General features: G+C 37.7%; 1 protein-coding gene across 1 annotated transcript; it reads left to right on the top strand.

Moving 5' to 3' along the window:
• NPHP3 (nephrocystin 3) lies at positions 1 to 27,509 on the top strand. Its single transcript, XM_021387681.1, has 27 exons — positions 1 to 560; positions 856 to 981; positions 2,216 to 2,366; positions 3,932 to 4,084; positions 5,362 to 5,495; positions 5,723 to 5,883; positions 7,808 to 7,955; positions 8,496 to 8,570; positions 9,132 to 9,311; positions 10,544 to 10,647; positions 11,519 to 11,633; positions 12,475 to 12,618; positions 13,165 to 13,262; positions 13,748 to 13,850; positions 14,465 to 14,547; positions 15,559 to 15,697; positions 16,476 to 16,640; positions 17,295 to 17,392; positions 18,227 to 18,349; positions 18,737 to 18,926; positions 19,067 to 19,308; positions 19,702 to 19,777; positions 20,920 to 21,047; positions 23,139 to 23,379; positions 25,160 to 25,285; positions 26,188 to 26,303; positions 26,505 to 27,509. Exons 1-27 carry the CDS (start codon positions 213 to 215, stop codon positions 26,683 to 26,685), a joined length of 3,948 nt encoding a protein of 1,315 aa, XP_021243356.1. The 5' UTR covers positions 1 to 212; the 3' UTR covers positions 26,686 to 27,509.

Below are 27,520 nucleotides of genomic sequence, written 5' to 3'. Positions count from 1 at the left end.
GCGGCTTCCTCCCGCCCTCCCTTCCTCGTCCGGCCGCCAGCAGCGAGCCATGGCCCCCGGGCTTGGAGGGCGCTGCGGCTCCGCCGGGCTGGGGCAGCGCTGAGGGGCGGCGCCGGGGCGAGATAGGGAGCAAGTAGCCAGCCTGGGGCACGGCCCCGCCGTCGGGCACCTCCCGTCGGTGCTATCCCCCCCGCCGCGGCAGCCCCCCAGCCATGGGCACGGCGTCGTCGCTGGTGAGCCCGGCGGGCGGGGTCGGGGAGGTGATCGAGGACACGTACGGCGGCGGCGAGGCCTGCGAGATCCCGGTGGAGGTGAAGCCCAAGGCCCGGCTGCTGCGCGGCTCCCTCCGGCGCGTCGGCGCCTCGCGGCCCGGCGGCCTGATCGGGGCCAGCTTCAAGTCCACGGCCTCGGTGCAGGAGCTGGAGTGCGTGGCCGAGTACGAGCGTCTGAAGAAGGAGTACGAGATCTTCCGCGTCAGCAAGAACAACGAGGTGGCCTCCATGGTGAAGAAGGAGGCCAAGCTGGACAGGGAGAACAAGCGGCTGCGCGCAGAGCTGCAGGTAGCCCCAGCCACTGGTTCTGTCCTGCTCACCTGCAAGGCTGTGGCAGGGAGGTGAAAGCGCGATGGTTCATCCTTCCCAAGGGAGGCAGGGAAGCAGCACGCATCCCTGTGCTATGCTGCTAGCCATCGTGCCTCTCTCTGGGCAGGGCTGTGTGGTGCGTGGCATCTCCTTGGAGTAAGGAGAGTTGTGGGGTAGCGTTGTGTTGAGACGTGGTGTTCACTGGCTGGAAAGTAAGTTAAAACTTCTGCCAATCGCCGTTCTCTCAGTAAAATGGTGTGTTCAATCTTTTCAGGCGCTTCAGAAGACTTATCAGAAAATACTTAGAGAGAAAGAAAGCGCGTTAGAAGCTAAATACCAAGCCATGGAGAGAGCTGCCACGTTTGAACATGATCGAGACAAGGTCAAAAGGCAGTTCAAGGTATGGCCTGACTTTTCTTTCCCTGGGAAAATGACAAAAAAAAAAAAAAAAGATAAAATTGACACTTTATCTCATTCCCCAGAGGAACTCCTTTAAAAGAGCTTTCACGAAGACCTGTCCTGAAAAGACTGTGGTATCGTGGTTGTAGTTGATCATTTCCTTCAAGACAATCCTACCAAAACTTCTCTGTAAGATTAAGAGAAGAAGTGGAAAACAGATTTTAAAGTACTAAAGTAAATTATGCAGACATATGTCTTAAACTAAATTCCTGTGTTATTCCAACACAGATTCTTACAACTTTCATACCCGAGAGTGACAGGAAAATGTGGGCCTCAAACCAGCACATGCTGAAGAAACGTGTAAACACAGAGTTTTGTTTCCGAATCTATTTATATTTAGCAACGTGAGACTTCTAGCTCACATTGAAGTGTGTATTGGTGCATCTCTTTTGGCTGCTAAAATATGAGAGACCATTCAAGATAAAAACATTTGCGCTACTTTGAGGAAAAGTCAAAGTGACACTTCTGCTTTTCTTTTGCTGCTTATGATGGTACTTCCACCATCCAACACAGGGCAACAGACCTTGGTTTTGCACTGTTTTCAATATTCTTTACATCTTTAATTGTAACAGGTGTTCATATTTAGCAGATAAGTAAAAAGAGAACTGTTTTTGACCTCATTTAAGAAAATGAGACTGGAGGATTTAATCTCATTCTATTTAAATCTAGGTTCTTGTTTCCTTCCTCTAGTGATGGTAATATTTTAAAACAGGGCATCTGGAATACTCAATCGCTTTCTATTTTAGGAAATTTAAATTGCCACTATAGTCAAAACTAAAGACAAGATGATATGTAAATGTTAAAAATACACGAAAAAGTAAAAAAGAACCTTTGAAAGAATTTACTACATGCAGTGATTTTAGAAGACTCTCAATTTAAAAGGTCAGGAAAACTGCTTGTCATTTTTAATGAACTTCCCATACTAATGTAGACTCCTAACTTTCAGAACGGTATGCTAAGCTTAACATCAGATAATTTTAACTCTGTTTTTCTGCTCATTTATATGCTCCTGACTGGTTTTTGTTCACATTCTCATGCTTTTTTTTTCCTGCTAAATGAATGCTTGAAACTTATCTTTACAATTGAAGGTAGATGATAGGGATTTGGGAATCTGATATTGAATTTCAAAAGATTATGATTCGTATTTCAAATTTCATTTTTTTTTCCACTTGTAGATTTTTAGAGAAACAAAAGAAAATGAGATTCAGGACTTACTGAGGGCCAAACGAGAACTGGAAGCAAAACTCCAGAGACTTCAGGCCCAAGGAATCCAAGTGTTTGATCCTGAGGAGTCTGATTCTGATGACAATTGTACAGATGTCACAGGTGAGAATTTCATCCCCAGTATTTAGTGTTACAATGTGACTGAAAGTCTACGAATAGCAGAACAGAAGGCAAAAAATTATCTTCGGTTTATTAATCCAGCTTGAAAAGCAACAAAAAATATTTTAAAGGATAAAAGGAGCTGACTTTGCAGTCATAGTTTATATTATGGAAGCCTCGAATTTCTAATCTTAGGCATGAATCAATGAAGAAAATATAATGCTGTCTAGAAACAGAGAAACAATGACTTTTTTTTAATTATTCCATGAACAATTCTGAGTTTTTCAGTCTGTTCTAAGCTTTCTTCTGAGTTTTCTTATTCTACATCTGGGAGATTATGTTCCAGAGGATCCAAAAGAGTACAGCTGAAACCAGAGGGAATCTTGGATAGACTTACAGTCTGTCTCTAAGTCTGTGATGAAATGTGCCAGTCTGAGCTGCTGTGCTTTTCAAAGTAGCAGAGTTAGGTGTTTAACTGACATCATCTAATCAAAGGAGTAGTTCGACTGGAGAATTTTTTGAAAGGGAAACTTTAGCAAACTTAATGAAACAAAAGACAAAACCTTGTACATGCCCTAAGAGGTACATGCTAATGCAGAAAGGATTCAGATAGACCTGTCTCCAGTCCTCTGGCTTTGTACCTGATTGGAAACTGAACAGTAAGTGTAGCAGACAGTTAATATCTTGACTCTGTTAGGAATGGCCACCATTACTTCTTGCACCACCGAGGATTACTGAGGAAACACTGTATCCAGGTGCTGTTGTGTAACATTTGGAGATAAAATACATCAGCAATCACATCTTGGCTCCAGTATAAATAAATATGTGATCTTTGAAACTAGAAATATTTCAAAATGCATTAACTGACTCTTTGCATGCTAATTGTCCATTTGATGAACCATAGTGGTACAGATGATCTTTTTCTGCCTTCCGTCTTAAATTCTTTTTTGAATTCACGCTTTTCTGCTTATGTTTTTCTAAGTCTTAATCAATTTCCTGTTTACCTCCATTAAAGAATATTTAGTGTCTGGAATGTTTATATAGTTTGACAGAAGTGTTAACCATACATATTATGAAGAGATGCTATGAATGCTGTCTCACATGGCACAGAAGATGTATTTCAGTCCTGACCTAGAGACCTTTCGTGCTCTTTTAGCTCTGGAACATTCCTGAACAAAAATTGTCAATTTTGTGATGTAAACAAGTGACTGCATCAATACTGTGAACAGTTTTCCTGATTTGTAATCCAAGTCAGCATTTGAACGCAACAGATGTGAGCAATCTATGTAATAACAAGTAACAGCAAGTAACCTCGTCTTTTAGTAGTATGGCTTTCCAGTAACTTCAGATTAGCATTTATTTTGTACTTTTTTTTTTTTTCATTTTTTTGCACACAGAGGTGTGAGCACATCTGCTAAAGGAGAAAAAATTATGGTCAGTAGCATGTGACAGTTGATATCAGCTCAAATATTTAAGACTGATAATTTGCCTTGTTTAGTGATAATGAAGGGTTTTTTCAGGTTGTTTGTTTGTTTGTTTATTTGTTCCCCCCCACGCACAATTTTTAGCTGCTGGGGCCCAATCTGAATACTGGAATGGAGGAGCCTTGGGAAGTGAGCCATCCATGGGTAGTATGATGCAACTTCAGCAGTCTTACAGAGGGCCTGAATTTGCTCACAGCTCCATCGATGTTGAGGGACCATTTGCAAATATAAACAGGGGTAAGTAATGGGGGACTGTTTTGTTGGGACAATATATGCTTACGTCTTTTTTCTATCAATTCCTAAATAATTTGACGGAAGAATTGAGATACTTCCTTGTAAAACTAAAAGGAATCTATGTACATGCCAAGTTGTGTTTAGTATATTTGGTAGCTATAGTACATGCAGTATTGATTTTAGCAAACAGCAGTGAACAGTTCCCACTTGTGAATAAACCAAAAACGACTTCATTCCTCATATTGATTAAGGAAAATAGTTATCTAATCCAGTGTTGGCTGTTTTTTTTTTTTTCCATTTTGGTTAAAATTCTCAACTTCCAGACTGTAAATGTTATGTTGGTATTAGCATAAAGTATATCCGTGTTTTCTCATTGGATTTGCATAGGTTTTGACTCTTCTTAGGGTTCAATTCATTGAAATCTGATGGCATGACAAGGATAGATGCATTGTTACATGAATCAGTGTTAGACATTTAGTTATCAATAACTGTTGCTTTTTAACTTTGTTTCCAGTATGGCCTCTTGCAAATTGTCTTCCAGTGCTCTATTTTTCCCCAGTGTTGCCTTGGCCCTGGAACCCTTCCTGCCTGGCAGCTCCTCCCTTTTTTCTTCAGTCCTTAAGGCTCTGATTCAGAAGTCTCTGCCTACAGAGTGGGAGGGGAGAGTTTGCTCTGTGATGGCTCCAGCTTCCTGTACTAATCTTTCTATTGAGCCATTTGGTACTGAAAGGGAAACGTTATTTCAAGCTTGAAAGAATGATGAACCACAAAATGAAGAAGCTAGGAAAGTTTTAAAGTTAGTTAATTACTGCTGAAGTGAAATGGCATACAGTACCAATACAAAATGCTATGCGCTCTATCTCAAGAAGAAGCACTTCCCATGTTTTACTTTCATTAATTGGCGTGATCTCATTGAAATACATGTAGATCAGAAAGAAAAAAATAATTGTTTGATTATGGAGGTTTCTATTATTTCTGCATACTTTTATTTATTTTACAATTATCAATGTGATTTTTGTGCATACATTTCATCAGTCCTATTTTAAATATTGTTATAACATATATTTTAAAATACTGTTTTGCCATATTATCAAAATGTGTGGTGTTATCAGATTATATGTGTTCTCTAAATTCATTTTTTTGAAATGAAAATAAGAGTGAAAAGGTTACTACTATTTTAAGTTAAATGTAGTATTAATAGTGTTAAGGGATGATTACTTATTCATTATCCAGTGCAATCAGATGCGGAGATCTCTTGACTTCATTTATTTTATTGTCAGATGACTGGGATGCTGCTGTTGCCAGTATATTACAGGTTACTCCTCTGTTCTCCCACTCTCTGTGGAGTAACACAGTGAGGTGTTTTATTATTAGTACTGATGAGACTCAACCGGAAGTGGAGATCTTCATTAGAGTGAGTACCTGATAAACTTTTTGTTTCCTCTGTGATACTTATTCAGAAATTTGTCTAATATTTCTTAAAAGCTTTGCTAACTATCCTGACTTCAGTGAATTTGGAGGAAATCTTGTCAAGGACTTCAGGGGAAGAAATTATATAGAGGAAAAATAGTGGGATTTATCTAGTAGGCCCTTAACGTATACGGATTTAGAAATAAATCAGTTATTCAAATTTGCTTTCAGAACTACTCACCAAAACTTCAAAGAATCTGTGAAACAATGGGCTACTTCTTTCAAGTTATTCATTTTCCAGCAGAAAATGAAAATCATTTTAAAGAAGTAAGAAAATGGGAAATTGAAAAAAGTTCTTTAGTCATTTTGCTCCTACATTTAACTTTGCCGAGGTAAGTATTTTCCAGGCTGGCAAAGCAAATGGAAACTGGTAATTTATGTGGAGTGTATAGCTTATTAAAATGTCTGTGATACTTTATTCAGTACATTTCCTGAGATAGCATTCTAAGTGATACTCCTTCAACCTTTAGCTTTACTGGTGCAAACTGTTAAAAGAATGTATCAGCTTTGTTGTCATTTACTTTTTCCTATATCTGCAGATTCGTTTAAAATACAGCATGAAATATGTCTTTGTAATAAGGAAATATTTTGCTTTCCAAAGCAGATTCTGCCAAGCATATTGCTGGAATCTTAGAAATTTGAAGTGGCTGGCACGAATGTCTTCAGTGTTTTTCATTTGCTTATCTATCCTTACACCTGACCATAGTATTTTGGTTTTGTTCTGTCCCATCTAATTTTTTGTCTCTGGCTTCTTTCTGTACTGATTTCATGGCTCCTCTGTGCAGTACCTTACGCTAGCTTTCTACAAATGAATTTACTAATCTTTTATTGTTTTAAGACAAATGGTGATGCAACATGTTTAATTTTTCTCAGTATTTTGTTCTATTTGCCTGACTTTCTAGAAGAAGAAACATAACTTACTAAATGAAAAACATTGAAGATATTTTTAGAATTGTGTTAGGACTATTTATTTCTATTGTGCAATTGGAAATTTGGGGCAGAGAATTTGGTTTTCATGGTTTGGGAGAAAGGGGAAATAATTTTGCTGAAAAAGAGATATAAACAGGATTAGAGAACATAATACAAAAGTTCATGAAATGATCATTCCAAAACGTCTGTATGGAAGCAAAAATCTGTAAGTTCTGATATGCATTAAGTTTCAGATCAGGGATAGATTTTGAACTCTGAAGATTTCACAGCTGTTCCATTGTTAGAGCTCTTGTATTAACTAGACCTGCCGATTCTGTAAGTAAAACATCTTCCCCCAGAGAACTAAAAGCTGGCTGAAGGCAGTAGTAGCTAAGAATCACAGTAGTGAAGTGCATGAGGGAACAGCCAGGTACCACAGATTATTTTGATTTGTTTTTATACAGAAGTTGGGCTGCAGCTGCTGTATGTTTATGCTCTGAGAAAGAGTGTCGGCTACCGAGGGGCCATTGGCCCCCCAAGGGAACACTGTTGCCAAATAACCCAGTTTTATGTATGTGTATCACAGGTATTTAACAATAAATTCCTCCCCTCACCCAAAAACAAAATTAAAAAAAAAAATCAAAACAAAAAAACCAACTACCCAACCAAACAGTAAAACCCATCAGCAACACAAAAGTGTATTTCTGCCAATGGTATTCACTTATTTCTCATACAAAATCTGTGATGAAACTCATAGTACTCATATGAAGAAAAACAATATTTGGGAAGTCCTGTGTGCTACTGTCAGCATCCCCAAGTTACATCGTTCCTTTTGTGGAACAGCAATAGATTGCTTGGTTTGATATCCATGGAATCAATTCAACTGGCTAAGAGACTATTCTATATCTCACAAATGCTGATGGCTCTTCCTTATAATGTGTATTCCTTCTTCAAGGAATAAGACAGAGCCTTCAGAGAGGTGATGGCAGAGCATATATGATATTTGTTAATCACGTGTGAGTCCGTTTTATCTCCATGCAAAGCAATTATTTTTCACTCTGCATTTTTGGCATGACAGGAAGATTGACTTTTAATTTACAAAGCATAATAAATTAATAAATAAATACTTCATGTTTATAATACAGGTAGCATGAATTTCTCTTTTACATGCTCTTTGCTTCTGGGTTTATCTTAAGTTCTCAAATGAAACATTTGGTTATCCTTGTTGTAAATAGATATGACTTTTGAATTAGATTTTGCAGTGAAACCCATCTTCGGAGCTTGTGTTGATTGAACTATTTACTACAGCAGTGTAATATAGCACAAGAATGCTGATTTCCAATCTAGTTGTTTGTTGGAAGACTGTGAAGAAGCCTTCTTGAAAAATCCAGAAGAAAAACCCCGTCTGATTTACCACAGAATGGGCGATGACAGAGTCAGCTCAGACTCAGTGCAGCAGTTAATTGAGCAAATTTCTTATGTGAACAAAGCAAAGGTATGGTATTTCAAATGCTGTTGAAATTTAGAAGGCTTACTTTGCTGGAATGAATAAGATCAAGTGTTAGTAGTCTAAGATTTTCAGAGAAATTACGTTACGCTCACTGCTCTGGATACTGATTATATGATTAGGTAGTTGAAAATGAAATTTATGAAGATTATGAAATTTTCATTGGCAGGTGAAAGTAAACTCACCGCATTTTTACTGAAAAAAATTGTTGTGCTTTAGGGACAGAATTTCTCATCTGTGTTTAGCTGTGTAAATGGCAAAGGTATTTAACTAAAGTCTCTCTGCAGTCGCTGAAGATGTGTACCTCCAGAGAGATTCCTTGCATCTCAAAATAGATGTTCTCTGTAGAAAGGACTGTTGGGAATAGCTGAGACTAAATGCCAAAGTTTTAAACACTTAAGCAAAGTGAGCCCTACCTGAGGAGTACAGCAGAATTGAGTTTAAATGTGTTGCAGAATGTTTTAAGTCCTAAATATCATTCCCAATTGGATTCAGGGTTTCTTCATGCTTCGTCATTTATTTTTTCAGATGATTGATCATGTGGGAGACGTGGAGGAAGGAGCGTATGAAATCTATACTTGTGTGGAGAAGATAATTAAACAGGTAGGGTACCTGATGCTTTGCAGCTTTTTCTTTTCCTACTCAGATTTATGATCTCATATGCTGCCAGTGTGGTTGCGTTATGCTGATTCAATGTAATTCAGGTATTCTTTTTTGTCTTACATCACTAATACCTGGCAAGCAAGGAAAACTTGGAATGGAAAAAGAAGGAATCCAAAACTAAGGGGTGTTTTTATGCGAAGAAGCAGGAATAACATGTTCAATGGGTCAAGTGTTGGACTAAATTCTCTGTTAATGTGATGTTCCTTATCATGGAGTAATGAAAGATTGCATAGTCCATTCTCTCCTTAACCTTCCTTGGTGTGTATTGCTTCCACTAGCAGAAGAGTAAAATTAGTTTACTGAGACCTGTGTGTTTTGAGTTCTCTTTGATTCGTCTAATAGCCTGTTCAGTTGCATTTCCTGCCAGTGTGAAAGGAAATGAGCATCCTGATGTTAGTAGAGTCGCACTCATACACTCTGGCATTGAGAGTAACGCTATATGTACCTGCTATTTAAAAAATGATAGTTGCAGTAGTTTCCCCATTTTTCTGTTTCACTCAGGATATATTGGGCTGTGAAATGGCAGAGCTGGAAGGCAAAGATTTGGGTAATAAGGAAGAGTCCACTGCTCCCGAAGAAGAAGTTTTTGGCGATGTACTGTGGGATGCGCATGATGAACAAGAACAGATGGAAGCTTTTCAGCAAGCCTCTAATTCAACATGTGAGCTGGGATTTGAGAAAGTAGGTACACTGGAAATGTATATGGATGCAGAGGAAGCTATCACTCATTTCCCTCTCTTGTGAGGCAAGATGTAGTTTTACTGAAGAAGTTGTGTCTGAGAGCGTCTTTGTGGCTGCTACTCCTTAGGCTAGGAGAAGCCATATGTCATATGTAGATGGCATATTTATTTTCTGGGAGCGATGCCAGTTTGCCTGTTGTTGAATTGCATTGCTGAAGAAGCAGTTGTTGTTTCTACACTGGGGAAAAGCATTATAATGCTGTGCCAGAAGTTGAGTGTCCTCCTCTTCGACTTTGAATGTCAATAAGGAAAAGCTCTGAATGTCTTTTTTGAAGGAAATCAGAGCTCTGTCTTGACATCTGGAGTTAGATTTTCTGCAGATGGCTAATGCAGAGATTTCATTTCATCGTACAACCAGACATACTTGAAAATAACATAGTAAATTTAAAGGTAAAGAGGTACTGAATAGCTCAGTACTGCCCCGTTATTGGAAGTAATTTTTTAAAGCATTTCAGTATGAAGGTGTCAAGAGCAGGTATATGGAGGGGAAGTAGAATGAATGTAGGAAGTAAAAACATTCAAGTCATGGAAAGTGATGTCACATCTGATCTGAGCAAGATTATTTGATGTTGTGATGTAATGTAAGGATGCAGTTCCTGTGTTAGTGTAAATTGGGATCCCAATTTTTCTAGCACTGTTTATTCTTTTATTTGCTGCTCATGTATTGGCAGTGAGTTGGAGGATTGTGCTAACTTTACTACATATCAGAACAGTAAAATAATAGAATATTAAAAGAAAACATATATATGTATCTTAATGTGCCTCTACTTCTTACTTGCAAACAAAATATTTCTCTGAAGTGAATTAGGGGCGTTTTGTTTTGTTCTGTTCGTAAATCATCCTGAACTCTGCCATAACATTGCTGGACTTCTACGTGGGAAAGAAAACATTACTTTTGTGGGTTTAGTGGCTTCATAACCTCATGCCAGATGTGAACTTTGAAGGCTTTGTCCTAGCAAACTTATCCAATACAGAAGAGTAGCTGAGACAGAGAGGAGAAAAAAGCCTGAATGAACATAGTACCCAGTTGCTTATTAACACCAGTTCAGTTTATTAGCATTATTAGTTTATTATTAGTTTATTAGATTTAGCTTTCAGATGGTTTACAGTAACTAGCAATACACTTTTTTCTTAAACAGCAGAATGTTTGAAATGGTTATTTCTTTTTTATAGTATTTTGAACGTCTGAATGACCTAGTAGCAGCACCAGCACCAATTCCACCTCTGCTTGTATCAGGAGGACCGGGTTCTGGAAAATCTCTCCTTTTGTCAAAATGGTAGTGTAATATTTTCTTAAAAAAAAAAAAAAAAAAAACAAAAAACAAAAACAAACAAACAAAAAAACACCTTTTACTTCTTTTAATTTAACTTTTCCTTATCCTTTCCCTTTATCTTTTTTTCCTGTTTTTCTTTTCTCTTTTTTCCTCCTTTTCCCTGTTTTTCTTTCCATTTTTAATTTTTTTGCGTGAAATTTAAGAAAAGTATTTCCATTACATTTCAAATATTCTATCAATTTAATTAGAGGTAAAGTGAAAATGTTTCCAAAGCACTGATATTATGAAACAATCCTGGAAAGTTTTGTAACAGTTGAGTAGCTGGACTGGCTTTTACAATTCCCTGACCCTGATGGCAAAATCCTACAAATCTGTCCTTGGGCAGCATACATAGATGGTTTCAGTAGCTCATAGTGTTGCCCTTCTCTTGTACCTAGAGCAGTCCTTTGGAGTCTTTTTTACTCAAATAAAGGGAAGATCAGACCAAGTAATTCATCATAGCAAGGCATTTTATGGTCGGTTGTATGTTATGATAGGATTTGCTGTCATAAAAAATAAATTGATAGTGCCATTACTTCTAAAAAGCTCAGTATCATGAGAACATCCAGTTCCACAAAGGGTAGTCATTAATGGCTACTGGTACTGGGGAGAGCAAAAATGAAAACGGACGTAAAAGGTTCAATTACACATCAGAATACATCTGATGTGTTGTAGGGTAAACACTGAACACCTCTAGCTCAGACATTCTACCTCCTTTGGCAAAACTCATGATTTTTAAGTTACGTTAGCAAAAATAGCCTGTTATATATAGGTGTTATTTTTGGTGGTTTTTTTTTTTGTTTGTTTGATTGTTGTTTTTTATTTCTCTCTGTAGGATTCACTTGCAACAGAAGCATTCACCAAACACTCTGATTCTTTATCACTTTGTTGGGAGGCCCATGTCCACCAGTTCAGAATCTGCTTTAATAATTAAACGCCTTACTTTAAAGGTATGCTGTATTATTACATCCTCTGCTTTGCATGATTCATTGGAAAGTGCCAGTGTCTGTGTGTAGATCAAAAGAAAAATTTCTACAGGTTCTTCTACATCCATCAAGAGTAATGAAAGAGTAAGACATTACAGAAGGGGGAAATCTGGCACTACACATGGAATGAAGATCTCTTAAATTGCATCTCTGGGATGTTTGTAATAGTTGTACTTTCAGTGACAGATACTAATGGGTAGTAGGGCTATATAAGCTTCTTCCAAACTTTTCGCCATCTGGACGATAAGAGAAGCAGGTAGTATCTCTTATATGTCTGTAGAAATCTGAGGCTAAATTTGCCAGTTGGCACTGTTTTGTTCTTAGGCTAGTCTCTCTCCTATGTCTGATTATTTTTGAATTGTGTGTTAGATATTTGGGAAATAAATAAAAAGTATTTTTGTGCTAGGTTCTGAACTCTCTTTTTCCTTTGTATGGTGGCAAAAAAAAAAACAACCTCACAGTACTAAAACCTTTAGAAAAATGAGATCGATTGTGTGCTCCTTTCAATTTTCTCATGTATTTTAGAAGACTGACTTTTTTAACTTGTGCAACTTTTAAGTCATTTTAAGTTCTCAGATCCCTTGCCCACTGCATAAACTCAGGTTCTCTTTGTAGAACTGTACAGTGATTTCAATAAATATTCTGTTATCTATATAAACGAGAAGAAAAAAAATCCTAGGTGAACTTGACTAGAACTACCCCAACATTACATAATTTTTTTTCCTCTTCTGTCTGTGGATCTTTATTCAACTCTCATAATTGACTTTTAAGGTAGAATTTGTTATATATGTTTATAATTCTGCAGCTTATGCAACATTCTTGGTTAGTGTCGCCTCTGACCTTGGATCCAGCTAAACTTCTGGAAGAATTTCCCCGCTGGCTGGAGAAACTTTCTGCACGTCATCAAGGCAGCATAATTATAATTATCGATTCTATTGACCAAATACAGGTATACTTTCAGAATGCTTAGCATTTGTCAGTCCAAAAGAAGCTTTGACTATTGCAATAGGTTCACCTATATCTGCATAGCAGAAACATTAATGTTTACTTTAGTGTAACGAGCACATTTAGAATAATTGACAACAAGTGCAGATGAGGTAAAATAGTCTTTCAGTTTTATAGATGAAATTTGTGGGTTGTGGGGGTTTCTTTGGTTTTTTTTTTTTTTAAATTATCCTTCTAACACCTTAATTTTTGAGCAGCCCAGATACATTATTTATGTAAAAGTTCATCACTGTGAACTATTTACTGGGCACGCAAATAGCCCGGTCTTCGAGGTAAACATGTTAACAGTAGCGTTCTATCTGCTTTATTTAATGTTCAGTCACGCTGATATCACTGGATTATTTAGTACTGTTTCAAGAATCAGATCATGAACAATTTGTAAAGACACGGGAGAACTCAAGACTCCATTCTCTGAGCTGTGTGATGAATGAAGCTATCAAGTTCTAGCATTTGTCTTGAACAGTTGTGTTAATCAAAATTTGTTTTTAAGCAAGCTGAAAAGCATATGAAGTGGCTGATAGATCCACTGCCAGTGAATGTGAGAGTGATTGTATCAGTGAATGTAGAAACGTGTCCACAGGCTTGGAGGTAAGTTATATTTATGAGATATTTCAAAGAAGCTTGGCTTAAAGTAATTGTTTTAAATTAAAGTTACTAGTTGAAGATCAAATGGTCAGATTTATTAAGGCCTGAAAATGTAATCAATAGGTAACGTTTTGCAACTGTTGAGTACAATGGAAGCTTTTCAACTGCGGTGAGGACAGGTTTTATTTGTTATGAAAATAGATTTTTTGTTTTATTCTGATGGATCTACCCACATAGATGTATGGGAAAATATACTAAATGCAATCACATACATATCAGGAACCACAATACTGTGATGCAGATCCGGGATAAGGCTAAAAGTGGAAATTTGGCTAGTGATGACTAGAATTTCTTAGTAGCAGGGAATAAGTTCAATTACTGCTTTGATATCAACTGTTATAAACTATGGAACTTTGATGTATTTTTTTCCCACTCTTTATGGGCCATCTAATAGGGTATGAGTATAATTTTGTTCTCTCTTACCAAAGGTTGTGGCCTACTCTTCATCTTGATCCACTGAATTCCAAAGATGCTAAAGCTCTCATTAGTGCAGAATGTAGCTCTGCAAATGTTAAATTGACTAAAGAGCAGGTAAGTCTTTTGTAGTTCTTCTGAAGTACTTAACTCTAGTAAATCTTCTAATGGAAACATGGAAAGATGAAATAAGTACAGCTGCCAAAAGAAAGTAGTATATTTAGCTAAGTAGTACTGCTCAAAACAGAATGCAGTTTGAGGTGTGTTTTTTTTTTTTTTTTACCTCATGGCTCATAGCATCAAAGCACAGATGGAACAGTGTAAATTATTAACTGGAAAACTGTATGATTGCACATATTGCTGTGAACATATTCTTTCATTTTCGTCTCATAAAAGGTTTAGTATTGCGTAGTAACATAACAATGATTAAGTGGGGAAAAATTGTTTTACCTCTTTGCCTTGGAGATCGATGCTGTAAGGTAATCCTAATTTTTAGAGAGGTAGTGATTAGATCCTGAGTGTTTTAATCCTAAACTGGAAGGGAAACTTTAACTTGTATGCTGCTATATCTAGAAAAACATGCAGTATTTTGTGCACCAGTTTCATGTCATACTGTTCAAATGTTACAAATGGAAACATATCTGAAACTTCTATTTTCTTGTCAAAATGGGAGCTTCTTGTTGGTGTGGCTGATTTATCTTAGCTCACAGATTTTGTTTAAAATCTTACAGGAGAAGAAGCTTGAGAGACATTGTCGTTCTGCCACAACTTGCAACGCTTTGTATGTCACTCTTCTGGGCAAAACCATTGCTTGGTAGGTACAGATGATCCTGCAGTTATGGCCATCACTAGGTTAGAAGGTCGCAAGTAGATTTGCTAGCATTTTGAAATACAGTCATTTAATAGAGAATGAATCCTGCTAAGAAAAACAGCAGAGCAGTATCTGAAGTTTTCCCACTTCATTGACTGGAAATGCAATGGGAGTAGATGGGAGCATATAATATCTGATAGCCATTTTGATACTAAGTGAATCCATATAGCTCTGAATGTATCCATCTGACTTCTATTTTTCTTTTCTTTCTTTGTTCCTTTAGTTTCTAGGTATGACAATTGCTTTAATACTTTATAGTGGCATTTGGAGAATGATGTTATTGTTTTGTTAAATGGTTTAATTCAGGTCTGTTGTATTTACTGATGTACCAGATAGCTTGCCTCATAGATTTTAAAGCTAAAAGAGAATTCAGTGATTGCTTAGTTTAACATCCTGCACATGGTATTTTACTGTGTAATTCCTGCTGAGGAGAAAATTAATCTTCCCCTTGTGCAACAGAATATGTCCAAGTGCATGGGTTTATTATTAACCTAGACTTCATCTTGTTGAGAAAGCCCCATTTATAATTTAGAGACTCCCAGAAGATGATAATTTACTCTGGGTGACTGATTTTCATTTTTGTTTGTTCCTGTTTTATGTTCTCGAATGCTTAATTGCTCTTGAAAACATGCCTTGTAAATGCATTAGGTGAAACAGCGGCATGTGGTTTTATCTTTATCCAGTCTGATGTTCTCACACTATGCTCTTGCTGGAGGAAAGAACTCTGCAACGTACCTTTTCTTGGAAATAAAAATGTTGCAATTACTAAGAAAAATCAGATAGGTGGCTTCTGGAATTTCAGTTCCTTTGGTTTTAATCTTGCCAGGGGCCGTGTGCCTTTTAAACTCAGTAGAAATTCAGAGCATTTTTGAGGTAGATCTTTTTGGTTGGTCGGTTGTTTTGCTCAGCCAAATTTAATTTGCTGACCCATGTTCCTTTTCTCCATCTTCTCAGTGTTGGAAGTACAGGAAATATCGATGAAACCCTTCAACGGTGCTTCCAGTGCCAAGACACAGTGTCCCTGTACAGGCTTGTTCTGAGATCAATTCAAGAATCATTGTGCAGTGATAAGGAGAAGGGTCTTTTGAGAGAGGTAAGCAGAGAATGATTTATACAGGAAATGTATATTCTTTCCTGTAAAGATTTTTTCTTAAATTAAAAGTAAATATTTATTTACATACGTTCAAATGTATAATTCAGAGAGTGTTGCATTATTAACTATAGACAGGAAATGTTATTAATTGAATTTTAACTACTGCGTAACATATAACTTCTCTGTATTGAATTTAAAGTAAATCATTATCTCACAGAGCAAAATGGAACTTCTCCACTGAGATGTGATGTGGAATCAATACTTCCTTTGATACCCTGACCAAAGGATTAAGCACAGTAAATCTAATCAAAACATGATGTTCTGTGAATATAGGGCAGAATATGTTAGATTTCTCATTCCTCTTCCTGTCTCTACAGAATGTCTTTGTTTTGTGGAACATTTTTTTTTTAATTAGGACATGATACTCAACAGTTGCAAAAAGTTCTTTGGTGCTGGCAGCACCTTCAGTGTATTTTACTTGGATTGAAGTCCTTTGTGGCAATGGATTTACTATTTCTCCTCAGTGGTTTAGAGGAAGATCTAAGGAACCATTTGTTTGTCCCAGATTTCAGTTAATGGTCTCATTTGGTGCTTCACCTTTTTAGAATATTAAACCATTAACGCTGAGGAAAGGGTTTGTGTAGGTAGCATTTTTTTCCTTGATGTATAAAGTTATACACAGTAATGCCCAGTGTTTTCCTTTGAATTTCAATATATCTAAGCTCTGCAGCAAATATTGCTAACTAGCTGTGTAAGATCATTTTTCTGCTTTACATAGATACTGTGTGTCATTGGTGTTAGCCACAATGGTGTGAGCGAATCAGAGCTGATGGAACTTTATCCTGAGCTGTCTTCTGCAGTGCTAGCCTCACTCGTTCACAGCCTGCACAAAATGTGTTTGCTGACATATGGGTGTGGTTTGCTAAAGTTCCAGCATCTCCAGGTAACTTTTTTAGTTCTAAACGTGCGCAAGTGAAATTCTGCCAATGCAAAAACTTTTGTCCAGATTCTGGTCTTGACTGCACTGTGGTAGATGTGAAAGACATTTCAGTCTATTTATGTTCGTTCAACTTTACACCTAGTTACGCTCAGAATTAATCTTTTCTTTCTGTCTGAGAATTTAAGCTGTTCGCTTGCCCTCTTACACCCTTAATCCCTGCTGTTCTTTTGCTAAGTTGTTATTAACTCTGTAGCCCTTCATATGTTTGTGCTTGCTCATCCGGTTTTCCTTAACTTTTTGCTTCATGTTAGAATCACTTTGAAAACTACTACAGCAGTGTTACCAGTGGTGGTCAGTATTGTTCAGCAGTTGAAAAGCTGGCATTTCAACCCCTCAGAAATTTCTGACTGTTAGATGTTAACTCGATGCGTCTTAGAAAGCACTGGTTCCATAGTAACAAGCTGAATTGAAGGAGAAGGAAATGTTATCTGAATAACCAGGGCTTTGGTATACTGTATGACAACATTTGTAGTGCCTTCAGAAGAAGGTGTTGCAATATGAGACTTGTTTAAGTAAATTCTTTCATAGTTTTCTGTATATCATTTGTACTTAACAAATTAAACGCATACTCCTTCTCTCAACTATATTCTCTTTCAGGCTTGGGAGATGGTGAGATTAGAGTATATGGAAGAAGGTGCAAATGTTATTTCAGCCTATAGACAAAAACTTGTGGACTATTTCACCATGCAGCTAAGGTAGGTCATAACTCCTCAAGATGTGCTAAACCACAGGCTTTATGCCACCTGGATATATATTTTTTTCTTTATTATATCTTTTCGGGCCCCATTTAGTAAATAATTACCGCAAAATAACCCTACAAAACCCTTGTTGTCATTTGACCTGTTTATTTTTGATGTATTGCTTTTTAATCTTGGAAAAGATTGAGGACTGTGGTGGGGAATATGCATGAGAAGAAGTTATCATGTGATGATCTGTGATGTCAATTTATAATGCATCTGTTATTTTGTGGTAACTGACCCCATGTAGATTTTTAACTCCTAGAAAATGCTAGGAAACTTGAGGTTTCTTTGAAATTGAAGAGACAAGAGACCTTGCATTCAGCAAGCAATAGGCACATACATAAGAGGAGATCCAATAGTATAGCTGAAAGCCTACAAGTTCATATCCGTATTGAAAATGGGTTTGCATTTACAATCCTGAGTCAAAGTGTCCCAGCTGTGGAGAGCTGCTGCTCAGAGCATGTGCTATTGGGTAGCAGCTAGCCAACAGGGCCACAGTGTTCTTAGGAAAGGAGGCACAAAGGGACAGTATTTCTGGGCTACCGTTAGGCTGGCAGACCCAGATTAGCACATGTGAGAGAGAGGAACAGCTTCCTGTGATTTCCTGGGGGTTCCAGGGCCCTCTCAGGGAACAGCAGAAGCAAAAAAACAGAGCACATAGGTCTCATAGCAGTCTGTCTGTTTAAACGTTCAGGCATGGCACGTGTATACTTGCCTTTTTTTTCACATAAAACTGATGAGTAGTATTAGGACTCTCCATTTATATTTTTCTGGCTTTTCTTTCAATAGTCGAGACCGAGTGACTTGGAGAAGTGCAGATGAACTTCCTTGGCTCTTCCAACAGCAGGGTGACAAGCAAAAGCTTCACAAGTGTCTTTTGAATCTCTTTGTATCCCAGAACCTTTACAAAAGGTACAAAGTTAGCCACTGTTTTGGGGGGTATAAACATTTCAAAGTATTCTTTTCATCAAGCACATTAAATATGAAGTAATTTATAATTATTTACTTTAAAGTGCACATCAGAAAATGATATAGATTGAAGGAACTTAAATAGTAGAGGCTGAAATGCTGATGCACTGGTGACCCTGTTCTCATATAAATGTATTTTTTCATTTCTTTTATAACTGGGGCTTTGGTAAAGGCAGAAGTACTACTGTTAAACAGCAGCAGTCTTTGCGGATTGTCTCTGAAGCATAAAGAGAAAATTCATGCATATAGCCCTATTCTTCTAACTTAGCATCAATCTGAAGACAAAGGTGTCAGAGATAAGATGAGCTTCTTATTTCCTTGTTAAAACAGGGGACATTTTGCAGAATTGCTGAGTTACTGGCAGCTGGTTGGGAAAGATAAGAGCTCTATGGCAGCTGAGTATTTTGACTCTCTGAAAGAATATGAAAAAAGCTGTGAGGGAGAGGAAAGTATGATCTGCCTGGCTGATCTTTATGAGACCCTGGGACGGTTTCTTAAGGACATAGGTCTTCTCAGTCAGGTGAGTACATTTAGAGACTTGTAACAGCAAGGAGGCAAATTAAGCAGAGCTGAATGTGTGCTTTCTGTTGCAGCTGTTAAATTATTGTAGCATACAAGATGTTGCCTGTTGTCATCATATTCTGAACCTCATTGTTACAGGCCGTAGCTCCTTTGCAGCGGTCTCTGGAGATTCGAGAGACTGCGCTGGATCCAGACCACCCAAGGGTGGCACAATCACTTCACCAGTTAGCAGGAGTTTATGTTCAATGGAAGAAGTTTGGGAATGCTGAGCAGCTGTATAAACAGGCACTGGAAATCTCTGAAAATGCTTACGGAGCTGAACATCCTCGGGTAGCCCGTGAACTTGATGCTCTTGCCATGTTGTACCAAAAGCAGAACAAGTAAGATTGACTATGCTGGTGTTTTTCTTTAATGTGGAGATGGTACAAAAATAACTTTGCAGATATTTTCTTCCTGAAGCCAGACGGTTTCTATAGTTCTTTTTTAGAGTTTCATAACTTCAACAATGAGCATGCCCTCTGTATTCTTGTAGCAGGCCACCCAGTAGAGGTCAGCTGTCGTGCTTAGTATTCCAACAAATTCTAATAAATCAGAGATGATGGAGGAGCGTTGTCTGGCCCCAAGCATTTTGGATTTTCTTTATCTTGAACAAAAAGAGTGATTTTTTTTTCAACATTCTTAAGTTCTCTTTATACACTTAAATAACTTAGAAGTTTTCCAGAACACCCAGCTACATTTGGCATTCTCCTAAAACTGTAAATAACTGTTTTCAGATATGAACAAGCTGAGCAGTTGAGGAAAAAGTCCTTCAAAATACGCCAAAAAGCAGCAAGACGAAAAGGCAGTCTGGTAAGGAAACGTTTGATGTTTAGAAGGAATGCAGGCATGCTGTGGGTCTGTTAAATAGATGATAAAGTGTGCCTGCAGAGCTGACAAATCTGATGCTCAAATGCTTTTGATAGTTGGAGGCATAGGTAGTAAAGTGGCCTAGCAGTGGCTTTGGTAACTGTCCTTAAACTCCTTTGGAAGTGGAGATGAATCATGACAACTGGTATGGAGTTGGGATGCGGAAAGGGAATAAGTGAGTATATACATTTTAGGGGTGCAGAATTGCTGCTGATAGAATTAGCTGTCAAAATGGCAATGGAGAAGGGTATTCTTCAGAGATAGCAGAGGCATTTATCCTACAAATACTACAGAACAGAATCCTTATAGCAGTGGATAATCCCGGTAACAGAGATATGTGCCACTCTGAGATTTTTCCCATTTTTTCTCTTTTTTTCTTCTTCTTTTTTTTTTTTTTCCTGTGTCAGCTACAGAGTTCCTGGGTCACTCTTGGGCTAAGGATTTGCTTGTCATGTAGTGCCTGTGCTGTAAGTTCAGCTAGTAAGTCCAGAGCTCTAGCTGTAGCTCTAATGAAAGCGATGGAAAGCCATAAAAAAATGTTGCTATTTCTGCAGTGCTTAAATACAAATGAATTTGGATCACAAGGATTTTTACTATTTTTGTAATGAGCTCTGCTGCACAGATATTTCTATTAATACTGCAAAGATCAAGACTAAGTGTATAATAAAGGCTGCATGTTTTTAAGCATTAGCTTGGCAGCTAAGATCCATGTGAAGCCTTGAATTATACTTTAAAGAACCTGTGTATGGCATTTAGGATAGAAAGCTGTCTTGATTTTTTAAGTTTATAAACTTAAGAATTTCATCTGAATTGGTTATTTGAACTGTGGAGTTTAAATAAATTACTATGTATGATGTAGGAAAAGGAGAGCTGTACTACAGCACAGTAACTTCTATTTCCTGGAAGTATGTTTGGTGAAACTTACCATTAGATTGTAAGTAAGCAGAATGCCGTTGAGCTTTAGAAGGGGAATTAAGTAGAATAGTTTTCCTCCCTTGGAGTAAAACTTGAGACTTCTAATCTTTTGTCTTCAATTACACACTTTGAAAGTAATGATGGCTGACTTACCTTGTGTTTTGCTGTAGTGTGGCTTTGCTCTTCTGCGTCAAAGAGCCCTGCAACTGGAAGAGCTCACACTGGGCAAGGATACGCCAGACAATGCTCGAACCCTCAATGAGCTTGGAGTCCTTTATTACCTGCAAAATAATCTTGAGTAAGTTGTGTTCTTTGTGGCACCTCCTCTGAATGTTCTCATAGATCACACATGGAAGCAAACTGTGGAAAACTAGCATTAAATTCAGAGACCTGCTCAGACACGCATTGTGGTGGTGTCCGTGATTCATTCTGTTTTTCTTTACTGTGAAATTCACTCATATTTTGTACAGTTGATGCCACTAACTTGTATTAACAAATGAGTGTATTTCCTGCATTCAGAACTGATGTTTTATGGTTAAATTTAACAAGCCTTAGTTGCAAGTACCAGTTCTCTCTCAAAATATATGCCCTCTCTACTCAGCTTCAGAATTTTTGTCACTGTCCTTTGTAGTGTTCATCCTTGAACATCAGGATTGTTGTTTTTCACATCACTTAAGTTACCAGTATTACAAGAAATCATGAGTTAAATATCTGTTCACAGTACATGTTACCCTCAGGCTCACACCCTGCAGGTCTTTTAAGGGCAAAAGGGGATGGAGCAGCACAAGGGCTCCCTAAATGCAAATAGAGATAAGCAGGGGTATAGATGTGCAGTGCAGTTCTGATCATGTGGTTAGTGACTTCTTCGGTCCACAAAGTAGTCTAGAAGTGCGTGTTATGAGTGAAGTGTAGAGTTACCTTATGTCCTGCCCTCCTGAACTGAATCTTTCCAGGAAAGAAGCAAAGTGCACAGCAAAAAAAAAAAGCACAAGAGCAAGTTCTGAGTGTTTTTATGTTCTCCCTCTATCTGACATTTAAATTGCAAGCAGTTCTTGGAAGACAACAGTAGTATATCACAATTTAGAATCTGCATTACATGTGGGATTTTTACAGTGAAGGCCTTGATTTGTAACAGCTGTTGAAAATAGGTGCTTGTTTTTTTGTTGTTGCTTGTTTCATCAGTTTACCCTCATGAAGCCTCATGAAACTGGATGGTCATAGAGGACCAATATCTATCTAATCTCATACAGAATAATTTTAAATTTCAAATTGCTCATACGTAGTTCGTGTTCAACACAACCAATTTTTAAAGTAAACATATCTCCGCTGTTTCAAGTGTGAGTAAAAGTATAAACCTTGTCTGGTGAAGGTTTAAGTAATTTTAATGGCTGTTGCAAGTCACTTCTGATTCAGTGAGTTCAAGATTGAATTTTTTGATAATTTGATACAATTAGAATTAAATCAATGGCAGAAGAGTGTGTCACTAGCAGTTGCTATGTATCACGCTTCATTCTTTGGTCCTTGCATAGAGAAAACACCTTTTGCAACATGTGTAAGAGCTCCAGATTTCAATGTACAGTTCTGTATAAATGGTCTTTCTCTTTACTAAACTACACTGACGGGAACGAGAGTCACACAAAAGTAGTGTGTATGTCAGGATGACAAAATACCCAGTTGAAATGGATGCTGCCAGTATTACGTGGGGATCACTCATCGTTTGAGGAAGAGAAAGTGCAATAAATCCGTAATGGAGTAGTAGTACGCTATGCTAGTGAGATGAAAGGTGTGCTTTTGATTGGAAAATGCTTCAACTGTGGCATTACAGGGTGCCTTTTCCATTTTGTTGCTTCCAAATAGATGCTTCTATAAGAATCTAGCTCATCACAAATGACACATATGATGACCCGATCATGAATCATGAAGCGTTGTTCAGTCTTTCTTTCTTTTGGTATGAAAGCTACTTGCTGAGTAACATTTATTAAGTTCTTTACGGTTACTTGAAAAATGTGTGATGTGTTTTGAACCTTTACTTCACATTCCACTTGCTTCATCTGTAGAAGTACTTGACTGCAATGTGGAGTTGCACAAATTCAATAGAATTTTTGAATAAGTAAGACTTACTCGCATATCTGAAGATATGTGCTGAATTAAGGAACTGAGCAGCTATGGGGTTAGTTTAATGTTTGCTGAAGTCTGCTAGACTGGTTTTCCAGTTCTCCACAGAGGTGCTTCAGTACTGCACTGAAACCTGTAAATTATCTCTGCTTCTTTGGGTCGACCTGCATGGTTTCTACAGTTTCTGAGACTGAGTTTATTCTGTTTCAGTCACGTCAGCCTTTACAGCTGTGTTAACAGCTTTAAAATATTGCTCCACAAATGTGTTCTGTAGGACAGCAGAACTTTTCCTGAAGCGCTCCCTGGAAATGCGAGAGAGAGTCCTGGGACCCAACCATCCCGACTGCGCACAGTCTTTGAACAATCTGGCAGCCCTGTACAACGAGAAGAAGCACTACGACAAGGCAGAGGAACTCTATGAAAAAGCTTTGGACATCAGGAGGAGAGCACTGGCTCCAGATCATCCCTCCTTGGCTTACACAGTGAAACACCTGGCAGTGCTGTACAAAAAGATGGTAAGCACAACCTTGTTATCTCTTCACGTCACCTAAAATAGTGTAATGGCTTGCAGTGTCACAGTCTTCACTCCAAAAGGAGTGGGGCTATTTTGTCAGCTATATACACGCATGCATAAAAGATGCATGTTGAAGGGACTTTGTTTCCAAAAAGCCCAGTAGCTGTTTCAAGATACACTTTGCTTAAAGGAAAGCCATTTGTGAGTAACGTCTTTGGTGTTCTACATGCCCAGTATTCACCACAAAGGAGAATTTCTCATCTGCTTAAAAGCTAGTGCTCCTGTTGCAGTGGGGGAAGCTCTTGCCAGCTGTATTTGAGTTCTGTTTTGTACATGATGTCCATATACAAGAGTTCAGTGAGGCGTGTCTTGATGGAAAAATCATGTTTTAGATAATACAGAATAACACTGAACTTTACAGTCAGTCTGAGAGTAACTTGAAGGTTCTTGGTGGAGGCAGTGCTTTACTTAAGGCTGGCTCATGAGGGAGATAGCACTTTACAAACAAGCTGTGTGGCTGTGCCACTTCCAGCTTAAGTTGATTCAGTGAAAGATGAGAGTTATGTTCCCCCCTAAACGCATTGTGTGGAATAACATGAACAGCAGTCCAGACTTCTCTGTGTTTCATCATTTTGAAATGTTTTAATATGTGCATTTAATGGTTTTGGGTTCCATGTTCTCTGCTCACCTTGGTTTCTTACTTCGATGCTACTAGAAACTGGAAAAGCACTCAGTATTTGCATCCAACAGCTGTTTGCTAGTTTGAAGGAGCATAAATTAATATTTGTGGAGAATTAATGACACGGAGAAGAGTGAAGGAAGAAAAGGGACAAGTATCACTTACAGAAAATGACAATTATTTATAAGTATTTTTTTCCAGATATATTACTGATTGTCTTCAGCCCGTGACATGGTGATGTTTTGGAAAAAATAAGGAGAAAGTTGGATTTGAGTTTTGCAATTACAATGAACCATTATACAGTGGAATTTTGCACTATTAAATCTGTCATTGCTATTAAATGTGAGAATTCACATTCTAATAATAAAAACCTAAGTATACTTCTGAAGTATATCTGGTTAATATGGGAGCAGATTCGAATCTGGAAGAAAACTTTAGTGGAAAAATAATCTGCATTAAAACCGATTGGGATACGAGAGGAGAATTTTAGAGAAATTGGCTTAGAAGCCAAAGTCTCAGCGTGGTGAATGGGAAGTGATGGGTTGTTGATATGGCATTGACCACCAGAGCTGTTTCACAGAAGACAGTGCAAACAGCACTTCAGTAATCTGAAAACTGCTGCAAAGTGAAGGCAGCTACATTCCCATTCCCATATCATCAGTAAAATTTAGGCACTTTAGGTCAAAGAATAAGCTCCCTGCTCTCATTTATGGCAGAATGAGGAAATGCAAATGGAGAAAATTACTTGGATAGAAGTACAACTGAAAATTCTTTTTAACAGTCTTCTGAATTAGACACGTATGGAAAGAAAATAAAAAAAGGAAGAAGCAGACATAGCTGAGAAACACATTAACTGGAGTTGAATATGCTCAGTATTTTGGAAAATTAATCTTAATAACTATTTACAGTGAATAATCTGTGTGGAATGTAACTATGAATTGACCAAAGTTAAACCCCTACTCTGGAAACAGACTTCTCCAAAGTTTTTGTTTAAAACAGATTTTTATCCTCATCATTTTGATACAACAGGACAACTGATTTTTTTTTTTTTTTTTTTTTTTTTTTTTTTTTTTTTTTTTTTTTTTTGCTGCGTTGTTTGTAGGGAAAGCTTGACAAGGCTGTTCCTCTGTATGAACTAGCTGTTGAAATTCGACAGAAGTCATTTGGCCCCAAACACCCCAGTGTAGCAACGGCTTTGGTGAATCTGGCTGTTCTTTATTGTCAGATGGTAAGTTTGACACGTCTTTCTTGCTTAGCATTCCTGTCGTGGGCTTTTTTAATGACAAGCACCTAAATAATACCAAAGTAACGTAATCGCATTTATAAGGGAACTCCTTATAGAACCTACAAATACTTAGGTTTCATTTTAAAAAATGGAAGGATATTTGACAAGGAAAGTGTATGCAGAGGATGGTTAATCACTGTGAGTGATATTATGTGAGGACAATTGAGCTAATTCTCTTTAGATTATTCAGAATGCCCACGTGCTTCATAGGACGATAGCAGAATATGGCATTTCTGGCAATACAGCAGTCCCTGTGATACACACAGCTCCACTGCTGACTCACTGGGTAACATAATCTTTTGAAATTTGTGTCCGTGAATGAGGAGTGCCCATCTGGAGCAGCTGTGACACTGCATAACTAAAAATCTGGGAGCTCTAACAGCTGATTTTTTTTTTTTTTTAGTCTACAACTAAAATGAGATTTAAAGGAAATGCAATCAACTTATTGCTGAATTCCTTAATTAGTGTCAGTGGGAGCAAGCTGTTTCTTGTTTTCTCTGCTTTTGCAATCTGCACATCGATTTTTATCAGCGATTAAAGCTGCTTCAGGTAGAGTTAAAGAGCACTTGGTAACTCAGAATTTTCTGGTACCCGTATTGAGATTTTCAAAACTGCCTAGGAAGACCATGCCCTAGCTGGGAATGGGTTAATGAGAATGGGATTTGCAAGTAAAAGTTTGTGGCTTTCACAATCTTATCTACCAGCAGTTTTAAGAACACAAAGCACATTTTTGGTTGTTGAATATGCACAAATTTCGATCCAGGATATGTTGGTACTTTGTAGGGAAAAAAAGCAGTAACAAAAGCAGTACACTTTTATAACAAACAACTTTTTAATACCCACAGAAAAAGCAGACCGAAGCTTTACCCCTTTATGAACGTGCACTAAAGATTTATGAAGACAGCTTTGGTCATATGCATCCTCGTGTGGGAGAAACTCTGAAAAACTTGGCTGTGCTCAGGTAAGATTATATGCTTTAGCCCTATAAAATCATGTCACTATAAAAGTTAGCAGATAAAAATGAAACATATTGGACTTGTATATTAGGAAAGTAGGGAGCCTTAATTACTCTTGCTGATTGCATGGTGTGCATTTCAGTTTGAATGAGTTGAGAGACAAGTTTTATTTGTTTGTTTCATCTTTGTTTTACTCTTCTCCCAAGCTACGAAGGGGGAGATTTTGAGAAGGCAGCTGAACTTTACAAGAGAGCTATGGAAATAAAAGAAGCAGAGACTTTGTTAATAGGTGGAAAAGCAATTTCTCGACACTCATCGAGTGGAGACACATTCAGTTTAAAAAGTGCGTTATCGCCAAACATTTTCCTGGAACCTGGACAAAGGTGATATAAACCTGCTCAAAGAAAAGGTAGTTTCCATTGCTATTTTATTATACAGAAAATTATTAAGAAAAGCTATTTTTCCTGGGATAAATAACGACTTTGGAACTTAAGACTGTCTTCATGAATGACAGGAAAATGTATTTAATCTTGAAATCCTTCCACGTTAATTTTGTGGACCGTATGGTACGAAGTGAGTTTCTTCCACTGTGTGCAGATATGTGTATGAGGTACTTGCTCAAGCTATAATAAATGCCAAAAACATAGATTTAATACCTCTTAGCCTAAGTGCCAGGATTATAACAAGGTAAATTGAACCAATGGGATATATTTTATATGGTAGTTCTTACTTCTATGTTGTAACAACCTGGCTTAGTGCATTTATGTATTTTTGTTTCATCAACCTTCTTGGCCTCTTCAGAAGCTTTTAAAGTTGTTTCTGAAGTGACAGTAATTTTGAAAAAGTCACAATATTGTTTTACCCACAGTTTTACCTGCGAGGTAATTTCACCTTTAAGCAAGCTTAGATTCAAGAGACTTCTGCAAAAATAATTGGTTTCCTTGGGAAGCAAATGCATCTAAAGATATCACTGTATACAAGTAAAACTCTTGTCAGATTCAACAACTGTTGTTGTTCAGTGAAAATGCTTCCAGTGAGGAATCTGAATGAAAAGGGAGTATGATACGATGCCTTGTTGTTAAACCTTTAAAGATACTTCCGCTATTTAGTCTCATTGAATCCTTTGAAATCCAAGAATGCTTGTGTTAGCTGGAAGAATCTAGCTATGCAAAATAGTTTGCCATCCAATAAAAAGATGCTAATCAAGTCTACCTGCTGTCTT

This window comes from Numida meleagris, chromosome 2, assembly GCF_002078875.1.
Source record: "Numida meleagris isolate 19003 breed g44 Domestic line chromosome 2, NumMel1.0, whole genome shotgun sequence".
Taxonomy (NCBI): Eukaryota; Metazoa; Chordata; class Aves; order Galliformes; family Numididae; genus Numida; species Numida meleagris.
The sequence above is the reverse complement of the archived record's forward strand: the minus strand, read 5'-3'. Positions and strand labels throughout refer to the sequence as shown.

Bases quoted from the DNA above. Each gene is read 5' to 3' on its own strand.
- NPHP3 (XM_021387681.1), top strand. From the start codon at position 213: ATGGGCACGGCGTCGTCGCTGGTGAGCCCGGCGGGCGGGGTCGGGGAG. The intron at 16,641-17,294 runs GTAACTTTTTTA...ATTCTCTTTCAG, and splicing joins TAAAGTTCCAGCATCTCCAG to GCTTGGGAGATGGTGAGATT. The intron at 18,350-18,736 runs GTACAAAGTTAG...TTGTTAAAACAG, and splicing joins TCCCAGAACCTTTACAAAAG to GGGACATTTTGCAGAATTGC.